Source organism: Triticum dicoccoides, chromosome 7B (assembly GCF_002162155.2).
Source record: "Triticum dicoccoides isolate Atlit2015 ecotype Zavitan chromosome 7B, WEW_v2.0, whole genome shotgun sequence".
Lineage (NCBI taxonomy): Eukaryota > Viridiplantae > Streptophyta > Magnoliopsida > Poales > Poaceae > Triticum > Triticum dicoccoides.
In genome coordinates, this window is record NC_041393.1 from 409,765,492 (window position 1) to 409,788,562 (window position 23,071).

The 23,071-nt window shown below is 47.1% G+C and overlaps 1 protein-coding gene across 1 annotated transcript; it reads right to left on the bottom strand.

Moving 5' to 3' along the window:
• Window positions 1-1,876: 1,876 nt before the first annotated feature.
• On the bottom strand, window positions 1,877-6,093 carry LOC119338292 (kinesin-like protein KIN-1). Its single transcript, XM_037610585.1, has 17 exons — window positions 5,799-6,093; window positions 5,502-5,619; window positions 5,028-5,130; window positions 4,849-4,892; window positions 4,664-4,693; window positions 4,441-4,563; window positions 4,338-4,363; window positions 4,157-4,238; window positions 3,988-4,029; window positions 3,841-3,874; window positions 3,686-3,761; window positions 3,330-3,478; window positions 3,145-3,206; window positions 2,988-3,079; window positions 2,700-2,898; window positions 2,413-2,595; window positions 1,877-2,317 (listed from the first exon to the last, which is right to left on the bottom strand). Exons 2-17 carry the CDS (start codon window positions 5,616-5,618, stop codon window positions 2,162-2,164), a joined length of 1,518 nt encoding a protein of 505 aa, XP_037466482.1. The 5' UTR covers window position 5,619; window positions 5,799-6,093; the 3' UTR covers window positions 1,877-2,161.
• Window positions 6,094-23,071: the final 16,978 nt, after the last annotated feature.

Consider the following 23,071-nt stretch of genomic DNA (forward strand, 5'->3'; position numbering starts at 1 on the left):
AGTATTATGGATGAATTTTTAATGCACTCCCATTGTGCGAACTTATAATTTTTTTTAGAAAAGTGCTAACTTCTATCCATTTATTGTTTTTGGATCTTGTACTACTACTTTGTCTCTGGTTCCTCATACTTCAATCACATTATCAAGCCTGAGCATTATTGGTTAGAGCATCTTCAACAGTTTTTGTATATTGGAATGCTAAAAAATAGTGGTAGAAAAAGGAGAGAGAAGGTTTAGCAATCCAAATCAAGTTGTGCTTTGGCAGCCTTTGTATACTGGATTTACTATATTTGTACAAAACACACCATGACATGTGAGGAAAGTTCGTCATACACACTACACACTAGCTTACACATAAATACATATAATATCACAACTCGCCACCGTACACGTCACATACACACACGTACACGTACACATACACACTTAATGAAAAAATCCATGCAAAAAACGTACACAACACAACACACACGCGACATGAAAAAAATAGCCATGCAAAAAAGAGGTACACACAACACATGTACATGTGCACACAGCACACGTGCACAACACATTCAGGGCCCGCCAGTCATTGAGGTAAAAATATGAAGGGGGCCGCATTAGGAGGCTTTGTAAAATTATAGCTAGTGACCTCTTCACTTTGCAAATATACAAAATCAGGGTGCAAGTATAACAAGCTTTGTAAAAATTTCTGATGGGGGCCACTTATACAAAGACTATTGGAGAAGGTTTTATTGGCCAAGATTGCTAAACTAGCAATTGAGTGCAAATATACAAAGGTAGATGCTCTTACCGGGCATGTAACTGGAAAATAGTACTCCCTCCGTCCGAAAATACTTGTCATCAAAAAGAATAAAGAAGATGTATCTAGATGTATTTTAGTTCGAGATACATCTCTTCTTATCTATTTTGATGACAAGTATTTTCGGACAGAGGAAGTACAAGATACGCAGAAAAACAATGAAGAAATGTCTACCGTGCTACCAAGAGATGTCGTGCTGATATGAAATCATACCATTGCAATAAATGTCTCACTCAAAATATAACAATGAATTTACACCATTGTAAAATAGAGGGAGGGGGGCATAACCAGTGCCTGAACTATTACGCGCGTCTGCAAAATCAAACGTGGAGAAAAAGTATTTCGTTCAAGTGAAAGTTTGACTTAAATGTGTGTTTCTCAAAATAAAGATCAACCTTCTACTGCGGACACAATGATGGACGTGACACCATGGATTGACTCGGCCGATTTTTGTTGAAAGAAGGATATTGACCCTTTGTGATGGGCTTCAACCATTTTATAGTTCTATAATATTTAATAAATATAAATAGCATAGTATGATAGAAATTGTCATGCATGTTTGGATGTTGAGGTGACATTATTCATCTGCATAATTGCATGTTGAGATGCGCATTTTTCCATACATGTTGCATACGGAGGTGATATGTTTGTATGTTGAGAGAAATTGGTTAAAGGGGGCTAGCTATTTAGATATAAAAAATTAAGATGGCGTGCTTACATATTAAGAGAAATAGGTTAGTTAGTGGGGGCTAGCTATTTAGATATAGAAGATTATCATGTTGAGAGAAATAGATCTGTCTACCAGCGAAGTCTAAAAACAGTAGCACAACAAGAATCTAGACGCGGATTTTTGGCTCTGAGAAGCATATACACGTAATGAACAGTAAAACCAAAGTAAATAGTAACTAAATTTTGAAAATTCTATTTTTTTTAGATATTCACATTAGTGTAACAAGTGTGCTTAACAATTTTCATGCCATATGGGATAGCAATGCTTTGTGGGTGAAAAAACAAAATTAAGTGTAACATTTGAAGGTAACATTTGGTCTTTTTGCATAGGTCTAAATGCTTAAGTTTTTCCCCTGGAAATTTGCATGTATCATTTGGGTGTGACAATAAACACATCTTCTCTTTTTCTTTGACATTTGTAAAATCCATTTTTGACACGCAGGAGCGTGTGCTCCTTAGAGCCAAAATTGATTTCCACAAGAATCTGCCATACTCTTGTCAAAAAAGGAAGAATCTGTCATAAGGTGTCACTACATGATCCTCAAGGCACTCAGGATTAACGTTGCTGTGATGTTTCTGGCAGCAAAATATTTGCGGAATCTACGTGACGCCGGCTGTCTGTTCGAGCCATCAGTCTGGAACGAATCCAAAGGGGCGGAGGACGGCCGCGGGCACGAAACCAAACAGGGCACCACGGCTCCGGTCCGCGGTGGCGCACTGGGCGCGGGCGGCGATCTCCTGCGCAAACTCGAGCTGATGCCTCAGCTTCTCGTTCTCGTCAGTGAGCTGCACCATCGACACGCACTCAGGAGTTACCCACCTTGGAGAGCTGGATAGCAGGAACAGCAGGAGGACGCAGGTTTGGTTGGTGCTACACATACCTCTTGCACAGTTTCTGTGAGCTCCTCCACTGTTTGCACGAGCGACACAATCTGCCGGCTCGCGACGTCTTGGAACGCCAGGTCGATGTCCAGCATCGCTGCGTTAGGGTCGAAGATGATACCTTCCTGCACAAACAGCTCCTCCAGCAGATCCACGTCCTCCTCCTTCAGACTCAACCTTAGCTGCACAGACATTTTCAGTGGCAAGTGAGATATATCTGCTGCGCAGGACGTAGGGTGGGACCGAATCAACCACTTCTGGTTAGCTGCTTGCTTGCTATGCTAACCTTGCTCAGTATCCTGTCACGCAAATCATCATGATCGCAAGAATCAAGGCTCAGATCGGACACCTCAGACTGGCTGCTACCAGCCTTGCTTGGTGCTCTGCCACGCGGATCATCTTGATCATGAGAATAGCAGGTGGGCTTCTTCACGCTGTCCACTTCATTGGGAATCAGTTTGGGTAGAGTCTTTATGAGCTTCGTCCTGGATGGATATCGATATAGAGTTATGATAAACTGCAGCACAGCAATAGTACAAAAATTATGCAAGTATGCAATGTTCAAGGGATATGCCTGGTTCCAAAGCGAATGGTAGACAGACTTTCTGGTGCGTTCGACGAACTAGGAGAACAGCAGCATAGCAATGCAGCTCTTGAGCTGCCACCCTGCAAGCAACAGTCATGTAAACAAACCTGCAGATTTGGAAATAGTGAAGAATTTTTTGACAGACCAGTGCATCTTGAAGTATGCGTGTAAGCTTCGAGTCACGGTAAGGGACATGATTCGGTTTAGCTGGAGATGAAAAAAAGATAAGTAAAGCTGATCATTAATCAGAAAGGTATAATAGTGGAGTAACTACGTTTTGTGTTTAGTCTTTGCACAGAGTATTGTTGTATACTTGTATTTGCCACTTACCAGTAGTTAGGGCATTAATAACATTTCCAAGAGCTGAGAGCGACTTGTTGATTGTTTTCGCCTCATCAAGAACTCGCCCTTCAGCACCAGTTTTCTCAACTTTCTCTGAACCAGCCAAGTCAACAAGAACAATCTTCCCGGCCCTTACCCTGTAAGATTAAAAGAAAGTTACTAGCTGCCCACATATAATCCAGACAGATATAACAGTCCATATAACATGAAGGAGCACAAGGCAACCTGTTGAGTTAGCATGAATTGCATAAAAAAGGTGATGTATGCGGTTATGGTTATATACAATTACATCAACATAAAAGGGAAACAGCTATCAACTATTGATGTTTGTTATTCGAGCATACTTATCATCTGCAGTGGATCCATGCTGCACGGAGAAAATGTACACGCAGTGACTTCTACTGCTGGCCAGGTTCATTTCTACATATTCATTTAGGACGACAAAATTTACAACATTGAAATGTTTTTCAACTGTTCAGAAATGGTAGATAGAGGATACGTGTTTCTCCAACAGCTCTGTTGGCAATTCCTTCCTGTAATTTAGACCAGTAAACATAAATAATCTGGCATTTACTTACAGAAAGGCGCTCCAAGAAAAAATCAACTGCGATTATAAGAGAAACAAGGAAACCCCAGCAAAACTTACAGAAAGGCGCTCCAAGGCATCTGAACTATTCATAATCGATATCTGCAGTTATAGTTTCACAGTTACCAGACATGAAAAGAAGCCCTCAAAGGACAGATGCTGAACACTTCTTTTCTTACATATACAGAAGGGAAATGAAACAGGAAGTACAGATGCATTTCTATCTGACCTCTGTTGCTCCATAAATAAAAATCCCTTGGCTTTTACTCTCCTTGATTTGTAGGTTGTCCTTGGACAAGTCAAGAAGGTCCCTGAGATATAAGGAGAAAAAACTCGATTCCCCTCGTAGCAGCATTTTATAAAAGAAACTCTACACAGGATCCATACAGAAACATCAAGCATACTCTCACCTTACTTTTTCCAAATATATCTCCACCTGAGAAATCGGAAAATAGTGTAAGTAAAGATCTATCAATGTGAATTCACAATCAGCGCACGAAAATGGTATTTTACCATTGACAATTTCACAGTCCATGTAGTAATGTCTTCTGATGTTCTTAAACATTCAAAAAGATCATTTACAACACGCTGAACCAGTCCAGTTTTCAGCTCATTGCAGTGCAAGATGCTTGGCCCCTGTTTCAACATCCAAATTAAACAAACATGTTAGGCCAAAGCTGAAGTGGCGCATTCAGTGATCATCCCATAAATTTAAGCCCAGGGATGTTCACTTTACCTCCATGCTATATGTTTTTCCAGCTCCAGTCTGTACAAATGCAAAGTACAAATAAAATGTTAGCACTGTTTACAGGTAGAAGTGTCTCATTTCATAGATGCACTGCTTAATGGGGGTTTATCTATGCATAAGTTTTCCCAAATATCGTGAAAATGAGGATACAAGGCGTTTGCAGGAACACATACCTGACCATAAGAAATTATGGTCCCATTTATTCCATTGACAGCATCTGTTCAAAATATTAGTTACTCAATTAGTACTATGGTGGCTACTGAAGTGTCCAGTCATGACAAAACTGTAGTAATACAAAAAAGCTCTGACTACCTTATGCATAAATTTTGAAAGAAACAAAAAGAATGAAAACCTGCAACAATGGGCACTGCAAGGAAATTGTACACATCAGACTGTTCCGCATCATCATAGAACACCTTGTCAAAGCTGAATATGACATCTTCGTCCCGCTCATCCTAACCCAAGTATTATGCAACACGTCAGGGAAACCGCACTAATCAACCACGAGGAAGCACAAAAACTGTGCCAACAAGATCACAGGGATTTTTTGTTAATAATCTTATCAAAAGGAAAATAGGATATGGTATTGTTCCTCACTTCATTATCTACTGGTTTCATTCCAGCTACTGGTTTAGTAAGTACTATGTAGTTGTGCAGGGGATATCAAGCAGGCTAATAATACAACATAAGACCGCAGGCATGCAATAGTTTAAACAAATTCAGTAATCTGGATCAAAATACAACTGTGCGTCTTGCGAGAAACTGCACATGAACATTCAACTGCGTGCCTCACATCACAGAGCTAAAGGCAGAAGAGTATCCAAACCTTGAAAACAAAAGACTCGGAGTCCAATTTCTTGAAGCAGACCTTGTCATTGGCCTTCCTCTCTTTGTGGCTCAGCGGCCTGAATCGCACACACACTGTGACGTTGGAGTTGGACATCCTGGCATTCAGATAGGTGTCAATTTGGGCACTAGAAAAATTCAAGTGACACAGCGGCTAACCGCTCGGGGTTTCGAAATTCAGCGGCGGATCAAGATGGTGCGCGGGGTGCGCATCCGCACAGTGCGCATCCGCACACCCGGAAATGGTGGAGACCGGTGGGGTTTGAGAAGCTCGTACCTCAAAACCCAGCGGCCAAAGGTTGCGGACGGGGTGGACACGGCAGAAACGAGGAGTCCCGACGAAGAAGAACCGGAGCGGCAGTGGCGGCGACGGGGGCAGCTGTGGGGCACGCGGTGGTAGGGGTTAGAGGTTTAGGGCCGGGCGGCGTTTGGCGATGGAACGCGTGCGGCGGCGAGATGCAGAGGCGAGGGAGAGGGAGGCGGCGCAATCCAGGAGATGTGCGTGCGGCAGCCTGAGCAGGAGGGGCACCTGCAGCGTGCTTGGGCAGGAGGTGTGCCGTGTGCGTCGCCGGCTTGCGTGCGCTGCTGTACCCAGTGTAAAGACTAAAATCGGCAGAAATCACATATTTGACCCCAAATCAAATCACAAAATGACCTGCTCACGAAAAAATTTCACTTTGCTAACCCTTTCGAGTGGCGCCCGATAGCTAGGCGCCGCACCCTAGTGTGCAGCACCCTTTCCTTAGGCGTCGCACCTCCTGCCAGCGTGGCAGTCCTGGTCCAGTTGCGGCCCTCCATGCAGCTGTGCAGCGCCTAAGGCTAGGGCGCCACACTTGTAATGTGCAGCGCCCGTGTCTTAGGCGTTGCACTGTCTGTGTGCCACTTAGGCTGGCCCCACCCTCACTCCCCTCCCACCCCCACCCCACACACCCCCACCCCACCCAAACCCTTAGCCTTGCGCCCCTCCTCTCTTCCCCTCTCCCCCCCTCTCAAATCCTTATCAAATCTTCCAAATCCGGAGTATTTGATCGTGGATTTCGAAGCCAATCCCTCCCTTAAGGTAATCTCCTTCGATCCCCTCGTTTTCCTTCATAGGAATTGTCACATTTGCTCAAATCTAGCTAGTTTGGGGAAACCCTAGTTTTTGCTTGGATTTGGAAATTTGTGTTGAATCATGTTATGTTTCTTTGCTAATTTGGTATGGTTAGGCTTTCATAGTATGCTAGGGTTAGGGTTATGTGTGTTTGATGTTGGTGTTAGGGTTATGCTATGGTTAGGGTTGTGGTTATTGTTAAGTGGGGGTTAGGGTTATTAATTCATATATATGTTAGGGCATATGTATTTTGTGCAAATATTTTTGTTAAGTACTTACTTGATATATGTATGTTTTTGATTATTGTAGGGATGGGGAGAACATGTGTTTATGTTCATCATGTGGATAAAGAGGCCTTTTTGAAAGGCAATGTTGAGACGGATCCGGATGAGCTTGACATGGTGTTTGAGTGTAGTCCTAACTATGCGGAGCTTTTGGAACAAGTGAGGAAAGATTTGAATTGGATGGACCCAAGTGACGTCGTTGAGTTCGAGGGAAGGCATAATGTTGGTTTTGGAATGCACATCCGTTGGAAGACAATGCGTGTGAACTCCGAGCAACGTTGGGTTGCATACAAGGAGACGGTTACCGAATCTCTAGACAAGGCACTTGAGTTATTTGCCTCCAAGAAGGTTGAGTCTACTTTGAATTTAGACTTGAACCGGAACCCCTCCCCGTTGGTTGCTAGCACCCCACCACCCATGAACCAAGATCAAATGAGTGAACCTCATTTCACAAAACAAGATTGACCAACATTGAGCCCGACTCCAAACAACCAAAATGAAGCTTTTGAAGAGGAGAATGATGAGTACAAGGAGGATGACAACGAAGTTGATCTCCATGACAACAATGTGGGTGATCTCGACCAATATCATGTGCAAGAGACAATGGACCAATCCATCCATTTTCCCGTGCATATGCATCGGACTCGGATGACGATGGTCCCGATGAAGAAGTTGATGAGGAGGGGTTCACGCCGAAGGAGGCCCAAGCATTCAAGAAGGTATTCGGGCGGGATCACAAGACACCATTGTTCAAGGATCTTAGTCTCGCGGATGAAGCCGTTGTGGATGGTGTCAAATGCATATCTCTTGGAGCTAGGCCAAGTTCTCATCGTGATTTGGAAGATGGCAAGAACGGGATATATCCCGGTTGTGAGTTTCAATCCTTCTTGGAATTGAAGATGTGGCTCAACAACTACTCTGTTACACATTATCGTCCACATAAAGTGGCCAACTCAGACGTGAATGTGCGTTACACGGTCAAATGTGAAGTGCCAACATGTCCATGGATTGTGCGTGCAAGGCCATGGAAAGGAGGTCCAACTTGGCGCATAGTGAGTTGTCTACCAACTCACATGTGCCGGCACAAGAATGCGGATGGCAAGCTTGTGTACCAACAACACAGACAACTCACGTCCGAATTCATTGCTTACAGGTTATCCAACCAAATACCCACACTTCCAATAATGAGCATCAAGAGTGTCGTTGACCTTGTGAAAGCCATCTTTCATTACAAGGTGAAGTACGGCAAGGCATGGAAGGCGAAGCAAGCCGCATTCAATATGTTGTATGGCAATTGGGAGGAAGCATACAACCGACTCCCTAGGTTGTTGTTAGCTATGGCCGTCACAAACCCAGGCATGGTTCACGTGGTTGAGCCTCATGGGCACCAAACATTGATTCATAACGGGAGGACCGTCCGAGTATTTGGCCGTGCATTTTGGGCCTTTGAGCAATGCGTGAGGGCTTTTGAGCATTGTCGGCCCGTCATCACCATTGATGGCACGTTCTTGACCGGACAATACAAGGGCACTTTATTGGTTGCAATAGCAAGTGATGCCAATAACCGGGTGTTGCCTTTGGCTTTCGCTTTGGTTAAGGTGGAGAACAATGACAACTGGGAGTGGTTCTTGCGTCAACTGAGGACAAGGGTATTACCGGCTGAAAGGGGAATTTGTGTCATATCGGATCGCCATCCTGGAATTCTAAATGCGGTGGTGGTTGACATTCCCGGACATACAAAGTTGCATCATCGATGGTGCATGAGGCACTTTTGTGAAAACTTCTATAGGGCATGTGGTATCAAGGAGTTGGCTGATGATCTTCAGGATTGTTGTCTCACTTTCACCAACAAGCGGTTTGCCACATTGTTCAATGCATTGCTCAGACACAAGAAACTTGACCCCGGCGGTCAGGAGTTTCTCAATAAGAACATTGTCGAAAGGAGTATGTGGGCACGTGCTTTCGATGAAGATGGCCGGAGGTACGGTCAAATGACAAGCAATATGGCAGAATGCTTCAATAAGGTGCTCAAGGGTGTACGTGCATTATCCGTGACGGCAATAGTTCAATACACATTTGACAAGATGAATGGATACTTTTTAAAGTACTCAATGGAGACTGATAAGCAGATTGCTGGTGAGAACAAGGATAAGCACAAGTACAATTTCCCACCAAAGGTTGAAGAATGGTTGGAATTTCAATCACGAAAGGCAGACTCCCAAGAAGCTGTACTATATGACGACAACGAGTGGAAGTATGAGGTGAAAGAGCCTGGAGGAACCACAAACGATGGCCACCAACACGGAGGCCGGGCTTTCAAGGTCTCCCTAACACGGTGTGATTGCATCTGCATGAGGCCATCGTTGCTTCATCTCCCATGCTCGCACTTGTTAAATGCATCCCGGGTTAGGAATGTGGACGTCAATCACCCTCTTACAGTGCAGCGCCTTGCCCTTAGGCGCTGCACACCTGGACATGCCAGTCCAGAGAGCAACAAAAGCATTCCAGTAGCTTTTCCTCCTAAAAATTTGCTAAGTCCGTGTGCAGTGCCTAAGGGCAAGGCGCCACACTATACTGTGCAGCGCCGAGCTGTTGGGCGCTGCACAGTAGAATGCAGCGCCTTGCCCTTGGGTGCTGCACACTGACTTAGCAAATTTTGGGGTGGAAAAGCTACTAGAACGCTTCTGGTGCTCTCTGGACTGGCATGTCCAGGTGTGCAACGCCTACGGGCAAGGCGCTACACTGTGTAGTGTGGCGCCTTGCCCTTAGGCGTTGCACACCTGGACATTTATTAGGTTGCACCAATTCCCTCCCACCCACCCCCACCCCCCACACACCCCACCCTCCACACAAACCCGAAGCTCAGTGCCTCCCCTTTGCCCTCCTCTCTCCCCCTCTCAAATCCTTCTCAGATCCAGAGTATTTGACCGTGGATTTCGAAGCCAACCCCTTCCTTAAGGTAATCTCCTCCGATCCCCTTGTTTTCATCCATAGGAATTGTCACATTTGCTCAAATCTTGCTAGTTTGGGGAAACCCTACTTTTTGCTTGGATTTGGAAATTTGTGTTGAATCATGTTATGTTTCTTTGCTAATTTGGTATGGTTAGGCTTTCATAGTATGCTAGGGTTAGGGTTATGTGTGTTTGATGTTGGTGTTAGGGTTATGTTGGTGTTAGGGTTGTGGTTATTGTTAAGTGGGGGTTAGGGTTAACCAATAATTCTCGGTTTTGTAGGCATGGCTTCATCCGGTTCCATGACGAGGCCACCGTGTGCTAACCAAGAAGACATGCCGAACAAGTGAGAGGATGCATCTTTGGACAAGGTGAAGGAGAAAGATGTCAACATCCCGCCATGTTGGTGTGGAGATGTTTGCAAGGTGAAGGTGTCCACCGACCGAAAGAAAGCATGGACGTAAGGGCGAAGATATTTTGTATGCCCGAACTATGCTTATGATCGTGCACTTCCAACTAACGCCTATGACCAATCACCGGTAAGCTCGAGAAGTAAAATGTTACTCTCAAATGTGTGTCAACACTAACAACAAATTTTTATGTAGTCACCGCCTCCTCTATGCAAGTACTTCACGTGGATAGATCTTGAAGTGCCAGAAGATGTCAAAAAGGACCAATACCAAGATTGTCTTAGGCGGCAATGGCGGTTCGAAGAATCGTTTCGAAGAGGCTTGGAGGAAGAGCGTCGTCAGAAGGAGAGGATGGAGCGGAAGAAACGAGAGGAGGAGAGGGCACGCCAAATGAAACTTGCTCGTGAGGAGGAGACGGCAAGAAAGCTTGCAAAGGCTCACGAGGCGCAAGAGGAGGACTCGGCACGTGACAAGAAGGGGAAATGGCCTCGCTCTACTCAGTAGGGACTTCGCTTCGGTGCACTCGTCGTCAACTATCTTCTAATGAATGTGTCGTGAACTTGTGAGGGCATGTGAGATGTTGGTGAACTATCTTCTAGGGCAAGTTGCCATTTGTCATTTGTAATGAATGTGTCGTGAACCATGTCGTAGTAATGTTTGAATTGTCTTAAGTTATGAACTCGTCGGCATAAAATTTGTGTTTGTTCAAATTGCTGTGATGCTGCAGTCATTGTAAGTATTATGGATGGTCAGTGATGCAAGCCTTCTGTGGCTCTCTGGATAGCCATGGCCAGTTGAGCAGCGCCTAATGGTTGGGCGCCACACAGTACAGTGCAGCGCCTAACTGTTGGGCACTGCAGTGCTGCTATAAGCTAAACTGCAGAAGCAGATGCCATTTTGGCCTCCTGCAGCAGCACTCACATAACTTGAACATCACTAAAAGTACTATAAACTGCACATACTAAACAAAGAGAACTAATAACTTGAACATCATATCATTTAAGACAATTCAACATTACTTCAAGTTTGCAAACACAAATACCACACTAGTAAGAGTTCACCAACATATAACATAACCTCACAAGTTCATCAACCTAATGAAACGGCTACAAGTAACATGAACAAGCACTAATGCCTTCCGCGCGTGTTCCTGGTGCCACGCCTGCAGGCAATCTTCTTCTTCCTGGAAGGACGAGCCTCCTCTTCCTGCACTTCCTCTTCCGCCTCCGCCCCCGCCTCATCATCCAAGCTAGCCATCCGCGAGGTCCCTACGACCACCTTTGGGTTGCCTCTGTTGTCATAGTCATTGGGCGTGTACCAGTGTCTAGGCTGCCTAGGCTTGAACACATATGCGGACCGAGCTTGAGCGTCCGCCAAAATCATGCCATCATCAAGCTCATGGCCCTATCACATAATCAAACAATATGGTGAAGGCCGGTGTCGTAATCAAGTGAGAATCACATCTAAAGGATTAGTCATACCTCTTGGGTGATCGCACCCTCATCATCCATATAAGCATATGAGGAACTCACATCGTCCCCCTGATGGTGAGATGAGGGGTCTGATGGTGTACCAGACCTAGAGGCAGATGGTTCATCATATTCAGGATCACGGCAACCGAGAAGATTCGATAATCGCCTTAACTTCTTGGCCTGACGCTGTAACATGGACAAGTGTGTAAGATATCAAACTTCACAACATAGACTGGCTCTCATAGTGAATGCGATATGTACCTTGAGGAATGCTCATAGTGAACCATCATCATTGCCATTTCCAACAGGTGTCTTCTCCAGAATAGACTGGCTCTCATCAGCTGCTTTCTTGATCTCGGTGCGCTGCGGATGAGAAAGAATGAATGCGTTAGCCATTCAAACATGTGTAATACGGTCATCGGGAAACTAAAGAAGGGAACACTTTACCACATAGTTAATCACCGAAACAGCAGGGACTCCTTGCCCTTGCCTAACATCTCTGTTGTACTTCCCCTTTGCTAGATCCTCAAAGTTTATGGGTTCTTCAAGAATATCCTCATTATATGTCGGCGGGCATATCTCAACTCGAGTAGTTCCAATAAACCATCGTATGTAGTTATCAAAAGCAAGTGGGTTGTGCTCATGAAGCGGGGCGCGTGCAGTGCTACGAGCTTGCTCCACACAAAGCTGGAAGCGGGTAACATACGGAGCATGATGCTTGTCCCAGTCCTTTATCTTCCGCTGCCTTCTCCTGTCCAACCTGCATGGTATAAAACCAAACATTAGCACAATCAAAAGGAGTCCCGATGCTTAGTCAATACGCAGACATGCTCTCTTACCTATGAAGTGCTTTGTCCGTGTCCATCCAATCCGGCGGGTGAGGCTGGAACAGACCAAACTGACGATACACGCGATGCGGCAAATGAAACTCAACCGCCCAGTTGCATATCAGTGGGCACCGCATAAGCCAGAGATCCTTATCCCGCAAGCACATCGGGTTGAGGCGGAACTCCTCGGTGTACCCCAACCTCTCACCCGCGCCATATGGCTGCCATACCACCTATGAAATAGGGCAACAATGCAAATTTGATGACTATTTTTCAAGCAAGCATGAGAAAGGACTGAAGTAATGACCTCCTTACATGGTCAGGCGTAATCGTGTCCAACTCGGCAATGTACTTTTGGTACATGAGATTGACATCGTTCGCCATCTCGGAAACCACATCCCACTTGTAAGCCCACGTGGGGCGCCATAATTCGTCATGTTCATCTTCATACCAAGGATTAAACCTGACGCTCTTCGGGTGTCTAACAGGCAGACGCTCCCAGCTCCATACAGAAAGTAGAAGCAGATTACCACCAATGCCTGCACTATATGTGATCCTGCAACACGCATTGTCCAGCTGCATATGAAAGAAAAACAATGTTAACTTGACAGCAAGCTTGCATTACTAATGAAGAAATGAGTTGATCACAAAATAGACCAACTACCTGTCGGTACAAGTAGGCAAGAGTCGCTGAACCCCAGCTCCATTTGCTATCGAAGACGATCAACGTCTTCAGCCACATCCATGGAGTGTTCTTGCCAGTGGAGTCAGGAAACAAAGTCCTCGACACAATGTACCACATATACACACGAGCATGTGTCTGGATCACATCACCAGTGGCATCCGGAGGGCACATCGCAAAGTTATTTCGAATCCACGTGAAAGCAACTCCGGCTGCTTTCCTTTCTCTCTTCTTCTTCTCTTCTCCCTCCTCTACATCAGCCTCAGCCTCGGTAGGAGCCATACCGATAAGAGCAATCATCTGCTCGCGCCACCCATCAGAATCGGTGCTCATACAGAGAGGCATCCCGTCGATAGCAAGACCGGTGATCAACGAGACATCCTCGAGCGTCATGGTCATCTCCCCAGTCCAAAGATGGAAACTGTGCGTCTCCGGCCTCCACCGATCAACAAGAGCGGACACCAGTGGAGCGTTTAGATTCGGCATGGACCGGCTGACCAACAGAATCCACAGGAGTAGTCCTGCCTGCTTGATGTACGGTGTGTACCGCTCATCGTAAGGCATGGCAGGACCAGAGACCCCGTGATACCGAATCTTCAGAGGTTCAAGCTTCTGCAAAAAACAAGTAATGACAAATCTTAGGGCATGTAAATTTCAACTAAAGGCAAATTTGCAAAATATTTAGATTACTCATTATTACCTTCTCCTTCTCGCGCATCATGTAGGCCCGGTGTTGCACGTCGTAGACATCGTCCAGAAGCCAAACCATCCTTACAAATTTCAAACAATAAACATATAAGAGTTCATCTTCATCTCAAATATCGGTATACACTAAACATATAACATGTGTTCAACTACAAGAATCTCAACATCTCCTTCTCACACAATGAATATGTCATATGTGTTCAGATAAACTAAACATCTAATATTTCAAATAAACTCAACATCTAATGTTTGAAATAAACTCAACATCTAATATTTGAAATAAACTCAACATCTAATATATATCTAAACAAACATCTCTACAAAAATCAACATCTCATAGTTATCTATAAAAATAGGCATCTCATATATATCTAAAAAAAACTAAACAATCTAGGGTTTCATTAACAAGAATCATATATTGTGAACTAATCAATAACACTATGGTACTACCAATATGACTACACATCCTAAATCGAGCAAATCAAGCAAATCAAGGGTTCCATCAAATCTTGGACAAATCTCTAAAATGGCAACAAATTTACAGAGCAAAAGAAAGAGAACGGAAGAGTTTACCTAGTAGGATGGATTGGAGATCGAATTCACAGATCAAATCTTCAGATCTGGGAGGGATGTGGGGGGGGGGATTAGATGGGGGCGCCGCCGCTGCTCTCTGTCCAGAGAGCAGAGAGATGAAGAACTGCCTGGTCGGGCTGGGGCGGCCGCGCTTAAGTCACTGTGTAGCGCCTAAGGGCTAGGCACTGCACGTCACAGTATGGCGCCTAGGACTTAGGCACTGCACAGCTGCGTGTGGGGCCGCGCCTGGCCTCGGGCTGCCACGCTGGCAGGAGGTGCGACGCCTAAGGGAAGGGCGCTGCACAGTAGGGTGCAACGCCTAGCTGTCGGGCGCCACTCGAAAGGGTCAGCAGAGTGAAAAAATTTCGTGACCAGGTCAGTTTGTGATTTGATTTGGGCATCAGGTCAAATATGTGATTTCTGCCACTAAAATCACTGTTCCCCTTTGATTTCCAAAAAAAAGGTTTCCCCGTTTTGTATGCAAATCAACCAACCGATACAACCAATGATAGGTGCTGAGGCGGAAGTAGCATAGTCACGCCCAGAAAAAATGAAAGAAAAAATACAAGAGAAACAAATGCCGACAACGGCGGATCGACAAAAACACGAAGAAGCCTCGTGGCCGCTGCATCCACCACAGATCGCCCACCAAGCTCCGAGCCTCTGAAGCACCTGTACTAATCAACACCTCCAAGAAGGAACACGATGATGCCGACACTGCTGCTAAGGGTTTCCCCTGGTACGCGGTGAGGAGAGAGGAAGGGTAGCCCCGACGCCCTCCAGGAAGGTCTGGCGGCACCCTCATGCGCCACCGCGTTGGTGTCGTCCAAGCCAATAGAGATTTCTCCTGATCCCAATCTTCACCACAGGCACTCCGGAGCTCGCCACCAAACAGACCCCCACCCTGCGCCAACCCGGTCACGGAGCTTCCCACGCTGTCTCACCACGGCACCGTGAAGCATGGCCTGCACAATGAAGAAGAGGACCCAGGACTAGGGCAGCAGCATCGTTTGCACGCGGGAGGGTCCCACCTCCACCGTCAAAGACGGTAGTTGGACGGACGCAATAGCAGGAACATACCAGGACCGTGGCCGCACAGGCCCAGCGGGGATCTCCGAGACCCATAAAGTTCCCGCCTTCGCGTTGCAGCCGGCACGCCGTCGACGCCGCCGGCCCTGTCCAAGCCGCTCCTCTGCCTCACCATGTAGGAGACAACGAAGCCACGCCGGGGACCGACCCGCTAAGACCCGAATGGGGCCCGCAAGGCCCAGATCCGAGCCAGGGACGCGCCGTCGACCACCCCGCGCCACCACGCCGCCCCGCCGCCAAGGAGCAGCACCGCCACCACGTCCGCCGCCGCCCACCCCGCCGGGTCACAGGACCACTGCCTTGCCGAGCGACACCGCCCCCTCCCCCTGCCCCGAGCCAGGAGGACGCGCGCGCAAGTAGAGGAGATCCTGCCGCCGCCGGCACCCCTCGGGCCGGAGCCGGGGGCGCCCGTCGGCAACAGTAGGGGAGAGGAAGAGGGGCAAGGCCGAGAGCAGAGGCGTGGGAGCCGCCCCGGCCGCCTCCCGAGGAGGCGGCGCGAGGGCGGAAAGAGGGGCGGTGGAAGGGGGCGGATCCGGGCTGCGCGCCAGAGAGGGCGGGTGGATCCCGCCGGAGACGGGCAGGGGAAGGCGGTAGCGGCGAGGGTTTCCCCCTTTGATTTTCGGAAACACTAACACCCACACGTGTGGGCGTTACCCAACTCGCCCATACACCTCAATCGTCGTCCAGTGCCTTTTGCACGAATCTTGGCACGAAAAGGTTGATTTTGTGTGCCACGTAGGACGGGGCTGGTGTGTGGGTGTTGGAGAGTTTGCCCACATGCTAGCACCACGCTGTTTGTCAGCTGCGCTGTGTGGGCGAACTAGTTTCTGCCCACACAGCCAGCCACCTAGTTCATGCGCGTGTGGGCGAACTACTTTTCGCCCACACGACACTCCTACGTTGTGGATGGCAACTGCAGTTAGACGAACGTGGCAACTAGGTAAACACACATGGCAACCGTGATTTTTTGCTAGACGGCAATTGCAGTTGCGCGTACGTGGCAACCAGATAAACACACATGGCAACTATTGTTGGACCACATATGGCAACTAGGTAAACACACATGGCAACTACTGTTTGACCATATGTGGCAAATAGTTAATCACACACGGTAACTATGGTTGGACCACACGTGGCAACTAGTTAAACACACATGGCAACTACTGTTTGACCATATGTGGCAAGTAGTTAATCACACACGGCAACTACGGTTTGATTACACGTGACAACTACCATAAATTAGACATGGCAACTATAGTTAACCAAAACAGATAGAGTTGCCATGCTTTTACAACTACATTTGCCATCCCGGATAACTGCATCTGCCAACCAGGATGGCAACTAAATCGTCATCCCGCGGTGTAGCTAACGTAGTTGCGGCAGGACATGTGGGCATTTTTGCTTCGTGCCACACGCGCAGGGTGAAGATGAGTAGTATTTGTTGGCGTGTGGCACGAAGTAGCCGCGCCCACACGTGTGGGCAATTCTAATATCCGCCCACACACAGCCCGTGTGGGCTGCCTCCTGCTCACACCACACACAGTGTGTGGGCGCATGTCGAATATACCACACGTGTGGTAGTTATCAGCGTCCTTGATTTTTGGTCAAAGTTTAGCACGATTTCACTCCATTTTGAAAGATCTTCACGATCTGTTTTTTTACACCATCCAAGACAGAATTGGCTTCTCGGTAGCCACACCAGCTATCCGGTCAGGTCGGTTTGACCGGCATGAATACAGTAGGCGGCGGCCCTGTAGCGTATGCTTTGAACTACACCAATAAGTGGCATGAATGTGCGACAATGATTCTAGAGCGGAACAGGCAAGAGCTTTAGTTTTGACTGCTCAATCGGCTCATACATGACGAACGTCTGAAAGCCATGAGATTTCGAACATCTAGACCGGTTCACATATGTTTGATGTACTTCATTGGAGGGCAAAAAGTGTACGTAACACTGACATTTAGGGGGATCTTTTATGAGCGGCATTGGAGATGCCCTAATAGCAAAAGAATGAAGAGCGAGGTTTGGCCGCCTCCACCTACGAGGACCTCTCCGGTACTGATTTATTAGAGCGTCTCCAGCTGTTGGCCCCCCAGGGGGCGCCTAAAATCGCCGTCTGGGGGCGAGCCGGTGCAAAAAAACAGCCTGGGGGCGAGTTGGTCCCCAGTCGCCGGCCCTAGGGCCGCCCCCAGGCGCGTCTAATTTTTTTAAAAAAAATGTTCGGCGAAGTTCGATTAAACACAGCTAAATTTCGGCAAACTTCGGCATATATTAGACATGTTCACGACGCGTTACATAAAACTAAAAAAAGAAATCGCAGAAGCGGAGTAGTCGCCGTCGTCGCCGCCATCCTCGCCGCCGTCGTCATCGTCGGGCTTCTCCTCCTTGACGCGGCCGTCCCTGCTGCACCCCTGCCCGGCGTCGCCATGGCGGACAGGTGCAGCGCGTCGTCAAGGATGACGACTCCTCCTTCTTCGCAGCCCTGACGGCGTTGCTCGAAGCGCCACAGTGCGGCGACCTGGCGCTCCCTCTCCATCCTCAGGAAGTCCTTGCGTGCCCATTTCAGGGCTACATCATCGTCGAGCTCCACCTCGCCGGGCTCCGTCTTCACGGCGGGAAGCACCAGCTCTGTTTTCACCGGTGCGAGCCCCGGCTCGTCTTCGGCTTGATGAAGTGCGGAGGAGCTGACGAGGGGGCGCGCCGGCTGCCTTCGTTGATGACGATGCCGGCATTGCGAGTGCGCAGGCCGAGCGACGTCTCCGCCGCGGGCTCGGCCTTGACGCAGAGCAGCATCGGAGAGCCGGAGGAGTGGGAAGAAGATCGCGACAAGGAGGAGGAAGACTATGAAGAGACAAACCTCTTGGGTAGCCATTTCCTGGCGCGTCGGCGGTGGGCCAGGACCGGGGGAGGGTATTGCCAGCGGCGGCTCGTTGCCGCCCTCAAGGTGCGCCAGCACGCCCTCGAGCATGCGGCCGGGGACGCCCCACCACACGCGACGCCCCTTGCTGTTCTTCATGCCGCCCACCACCGGTGCCCCATTGGTGGACGACGCTCGAAGTACGCCGCCTATGGCGAGTGGTTGTTGGCTGCGTACTGGGGGAGGGCGTGCTGCTCATCGGTGAGGGAGGCGCGCACGAGCTCGACCTCATTGGCGTAGTAGGCGGTCCGCGCCACGGCATCGGGCAACGGGGGAACGGGCACTCCCCCATTGCTGAGTCGCCACCCCGACGGCCCGGCGCGCATGTCCGGCAGCGCTGGGATGTTGGCCTTGAACATGAGCCACGACTCCTGTTCGCGGAGCGAGCAGCAACCGAAGACTTTGGCCACCGCCTCGTCGCCGGGGAAACATTCGGCCATTGGGGGCTGTCAGAGTGAGGGAGGGATCGGAGGCGGCGCACGGGAGAGGGAGAGGGAGGGCTCGGTGGCGGCGGTGCACGGCAGAGGGAGAGCTCGGCGGCTAGGGCTGTGAAAGTGCAACTATCCCTGGGTGGTTTTGGTAATTCCTAAAAACATATAGCTCATTGAGCTAATGTTATTTCAAGATAAATATTTCAGGAAAGCTCAATGATTGGCATGGCATGGATGAGAAAAGTGGACCCCTCAAAATGCTAAGGACAAAAGGATTGGCTCAAGCTCAAAGCACAAGACACTACATTTTACTTTTAGTGATCCAAGGTCACATTGAGTCCAAAGGAAAAGCCAATACTATCAAGAGGGGATGAGGTGTTTCTTAATGAGTTTCTTGCTCAAAGTGCTTAGTGATATGCTCCAAAATCCCTCAACTACTTTCTCACATCCACATATGTCCCAAACCAAAAGTCAAACTCAGCCCCACCGAAACTGTCTATCTGGCACCACCGAGTTCAGTTGCCATAGCCATTGCCACAAACCCTAGTCTTTTTGGTGTCACCGATAGGGATCTCACCGAGATGGGATTGTAATCTCTCTGTTTCCCTTCGTAACGTTTCGGTCAAACCGAGATGAGCGATCGGTCCCACCGAGATTGCAATGCGAACTCACTGTTTCCCTTTCGTAATGTTTCGGTCCAACCGAGATGAGCGAATCAGTCCCACCCAGTTTGCCTGACTAACTCTCTGTGTGTATTACCAAAATCGGTCTCATCGAGTTTGTGTAATCGGTCTCACCGAGATTATGTTATGCCCTAACCCTAACCATATCGGTCCCACCAAGTTGACATGTCGATCCCATCAAAATTCCTAACGGTCACATTATTTACTAAATCGGTCTGACCGAGTTTCAGGATTCGGTCCCACCGAGTTTGGTAAGTTGTGTGTAATGGTTAGATTTTGTGTGGAGGCTATATATACCCCTCCACCCACTCTTCATTCATGGAGAGAGCCATCAGAACATGCCTACACTTCCAACATACATTTTCTGAGAGAGAACCACCTACACTTGTGTTGAGGTCAAGATATTCCATTGCTACCACATAAATCTTGATCTCTAGCCTTCCCCAAGTTGCTTTCCACTCAAATCTTCTTTCCACCAAATCCAAATCCTGTGAGAGAGAGTTGAGTGTTGGGGAGACTATCATTTGAAGCACAAGAGCAAGGAGTTCATCATCAACACACCATTTGTTACTTCTTGGAGAGTGGTGTCTCCTAGATTTGCAAGGTGTCACTTGGGAGCCTCCGACAAGATTGTGGAGTTGAACCAAGAAGTTTGTAAGGGCAAGGAGATCGCCTACTTCGTGAAGATCTACCCTAGTGAGGCAAGTCCTTCGGGGCCGACGACCATGGTGGGATAGACAAGGTTGCTTCTTTGTGGACCCTTCGTGGGTGGAGCCCTCCGTGGACTCACGCAACCGTTACCCTTCGTGGGTTGAAGTCTCCATCAACGTGGATGTACGATAGCACCACCTATCGGAACCACGGATAAAAAATCTCCGTGTCAACATTGCGTTTGCCTCCTCAAACTCCTCCCTTTACCTTCATATGCAATTGTTTTACATTCCCGCTGCTATACTCTTAGAATTGCATGTGTAGGTTGATTGCTTGACTTGTGCTAAGTTGCTAAAATCTGCCAAGAACTAAAATTGGGAAAAGGCTAGATTTTTATTTGGTCAAGTAGTCTAATCACCCCCCCTCTAGACATACTTTCGATCCTACAAGTGGTATCAGAGCTTTGGTCTCCATTTGCTTTGATTTCAATAGCTTTTGGTGGTCATAGCCTTGGTTTCACAACCTAGGAGAGTATGGCGTCCAACGAGGGAAATTACCACCATAGAGGTCCTTACTTTGATGGTACAAACTTTTCTAGTTGGAAGCATAAGATGAAAATGCATATTCTTGGACATAACCCCGCCGTTTGGGCTATTGTGTGTATTGGCTTGCAAGGTGAATTCTTTGATGGGAGAGAACCGAATAGTGAAGCTACAACGGAAGAGTTGAAGCTGCTGCAATACAATGCTCAAGCTTGTGATATTCTCTTCAATGGATTGTGCCTCGAAGAATTCAACAAAATTAGCCGTCTTGAGAATGCAAAGGAAATTTGGGATACTTTGATTGATATGCATGAAGGTACCGACTCCGTCAAGGAATCCAAATTGGATGTGCTTCAAAGTCAACTTGACAAGTTCAAAATGAAAGATGGTGAAGGCATCGCTGAGATGTACTCTAGGCTTGCTCTCATCACAAATGAGATTGTCGGATTAGGAAGTGAAGAGATGACCGACAAATTCATCATCAAGAAGATCCTAAGAGCCTTGGATGGAAAATATGATACCCTGTGCACATTGATCCAAATTATGCCCAATTACAAAGATCTCAAGCCAACGGAAGTCATTGGAAGAATTGTTGCTCATGAGATGTCACTCAAGGATAAGGAAGAGCTCCACAACAAGTTAAGTGGTGCTTACAAAGCCTCATGTGAAGCTCCCACATCATCAAGTGAGAAACAAACCTTCAATGAAGAATTGAGCCTAATGGTGAAGAACTTCAACAAGTTCTACAAGAGTAGAAGCAAGGAAAGAAGTTCCAAGTCAAGGTCCTACAATGACAAAAGATCTTCTAGTCATGAGCGTAATTGCTACAATTGTGGAAGACCCAGACACTATTCCAATGAGTGTATGACTCCCTACAAAAGAAGAGAAGATTCTCCAAAAAGGAGTAGAAGAGAAGAATCACCATAAAGAAAAAGAAGGAGTAGAGATGATCGTTATGAACGAAGAACATCCCAGAGAAGCAAGGATTTGGAAAGGAAGGACAAGTCATCAAAGAGCTACACAAAACAAAGACATCAAGCTCATGTTGGTGAATGGGTATCCGGCTCCGACTCCGACAATCACTCCGAGAGAAGCTATCACTCCGACTCCGAATATACTCAAGATGAAGGTGTTGCCGGTCTAGCACTTGTGTCAACCAACTCCTACGACATATTTGACTCACCAAATGAAGAAATTGGAAGATGCTTCATGGCTAAAGGCCCAAAGGTATCACACCCCGAGTATGTTGATTTCAATAGTGATGAAGATGACTTGTTAGGTGATGATGATTTACTTGTTGACAACTCTAGTGATGAATACTATGATGAAACGTCAAATAATCATGCTAATCAAGATAAAACGAATGACAATGATAAGGAGAAGATTGAGCGCCTAACTAAAGAACTAAACACTCTTAAGTTAGACCATGAAACTATCTTGGAAGATCATCGAGAACTTTTAAAGACTCATGAGAAGTTACGCTTTGAAAAGCTCAACCTTGAGCAAGAGCATGAGTTTTTAAAGGCAATCAATGATGATCTTCGCAAGAAAAGTTCTTCTTACATTGCCAAGTGTTTACTCTTATCTACTTACATGCCACAAGTCAAGTCTAGTAACAAGAACAAGAAAGATTCTTCTTCTAGTAGTAACAATAATCATGCTAAATCCAATGTTGTTGCTTCTAGTAGTTCTCTTGATTCCACTAATGATTCTCTTAGCCAAGTTACACTTGAGCAAGAAAACAACTTATTGAATGGAATTATAGAGAAAGGTGTTTACAAGAGCCTTGCCGGAAGTAAGCAATTCGAGGAAATTGTAAGCAAGGAAGGAAGGCACCGGAAGAATCAAGGTGTTGGTTTTGAACGAAAGTTCAATGCCAATGGAGTTGAGTGGGAAGAAGATCAATACCCCAAGACGAAGTTTGTTCCTCAACAAGAGAATTATGATCCTACTTCTTTCAAAGGAACACAAGCTCACGATGATTTTCCACCACAAGACCACAAGCAAAAAGGCAATGACAAGCTTCAAGAGGAGATTGATGCATTTGAATAAGCTCCTAAGGCCTTGGTCAAGTGGGTTCCCAAGACTACATCAAGTTCTACTTCATCGAGTACAACTACAACTCCAAGGATTCCCATCAAGATGATGTGGATTCCAAAGAAGAAGAACTAGAGAGTTCTTGAGGGTGACTTCGCCAATATACTTCACTCATATCATTTTGGCAAGAACAAGTGCAATC

Bases quoted from the DNA above. Each gene is read 5' to 3' on its own strand.
- LOC119338292 (XM_037610585.1), bottom strand. From the start codon at position 5,618: ATGTCCAACTCCAACGTCACAGTGTGTGTGCGATTCAGGCCGCTGAGC. The intron at 3,762-3,840 runs GTATCCTCTATC...ATGAATATGTAG, and splicing joins CAGAGCTGTTGGAGAAACAC to AAATGAACCTGGCCAGCAGT. The intron at 3,080-3,144 runs GTCTGTCAAAAA...TGTTGCTTGCAG, and splicing joins GCATACTTCAAGATGCACTG to GGTGGCAGCTCAAGAGCTGC.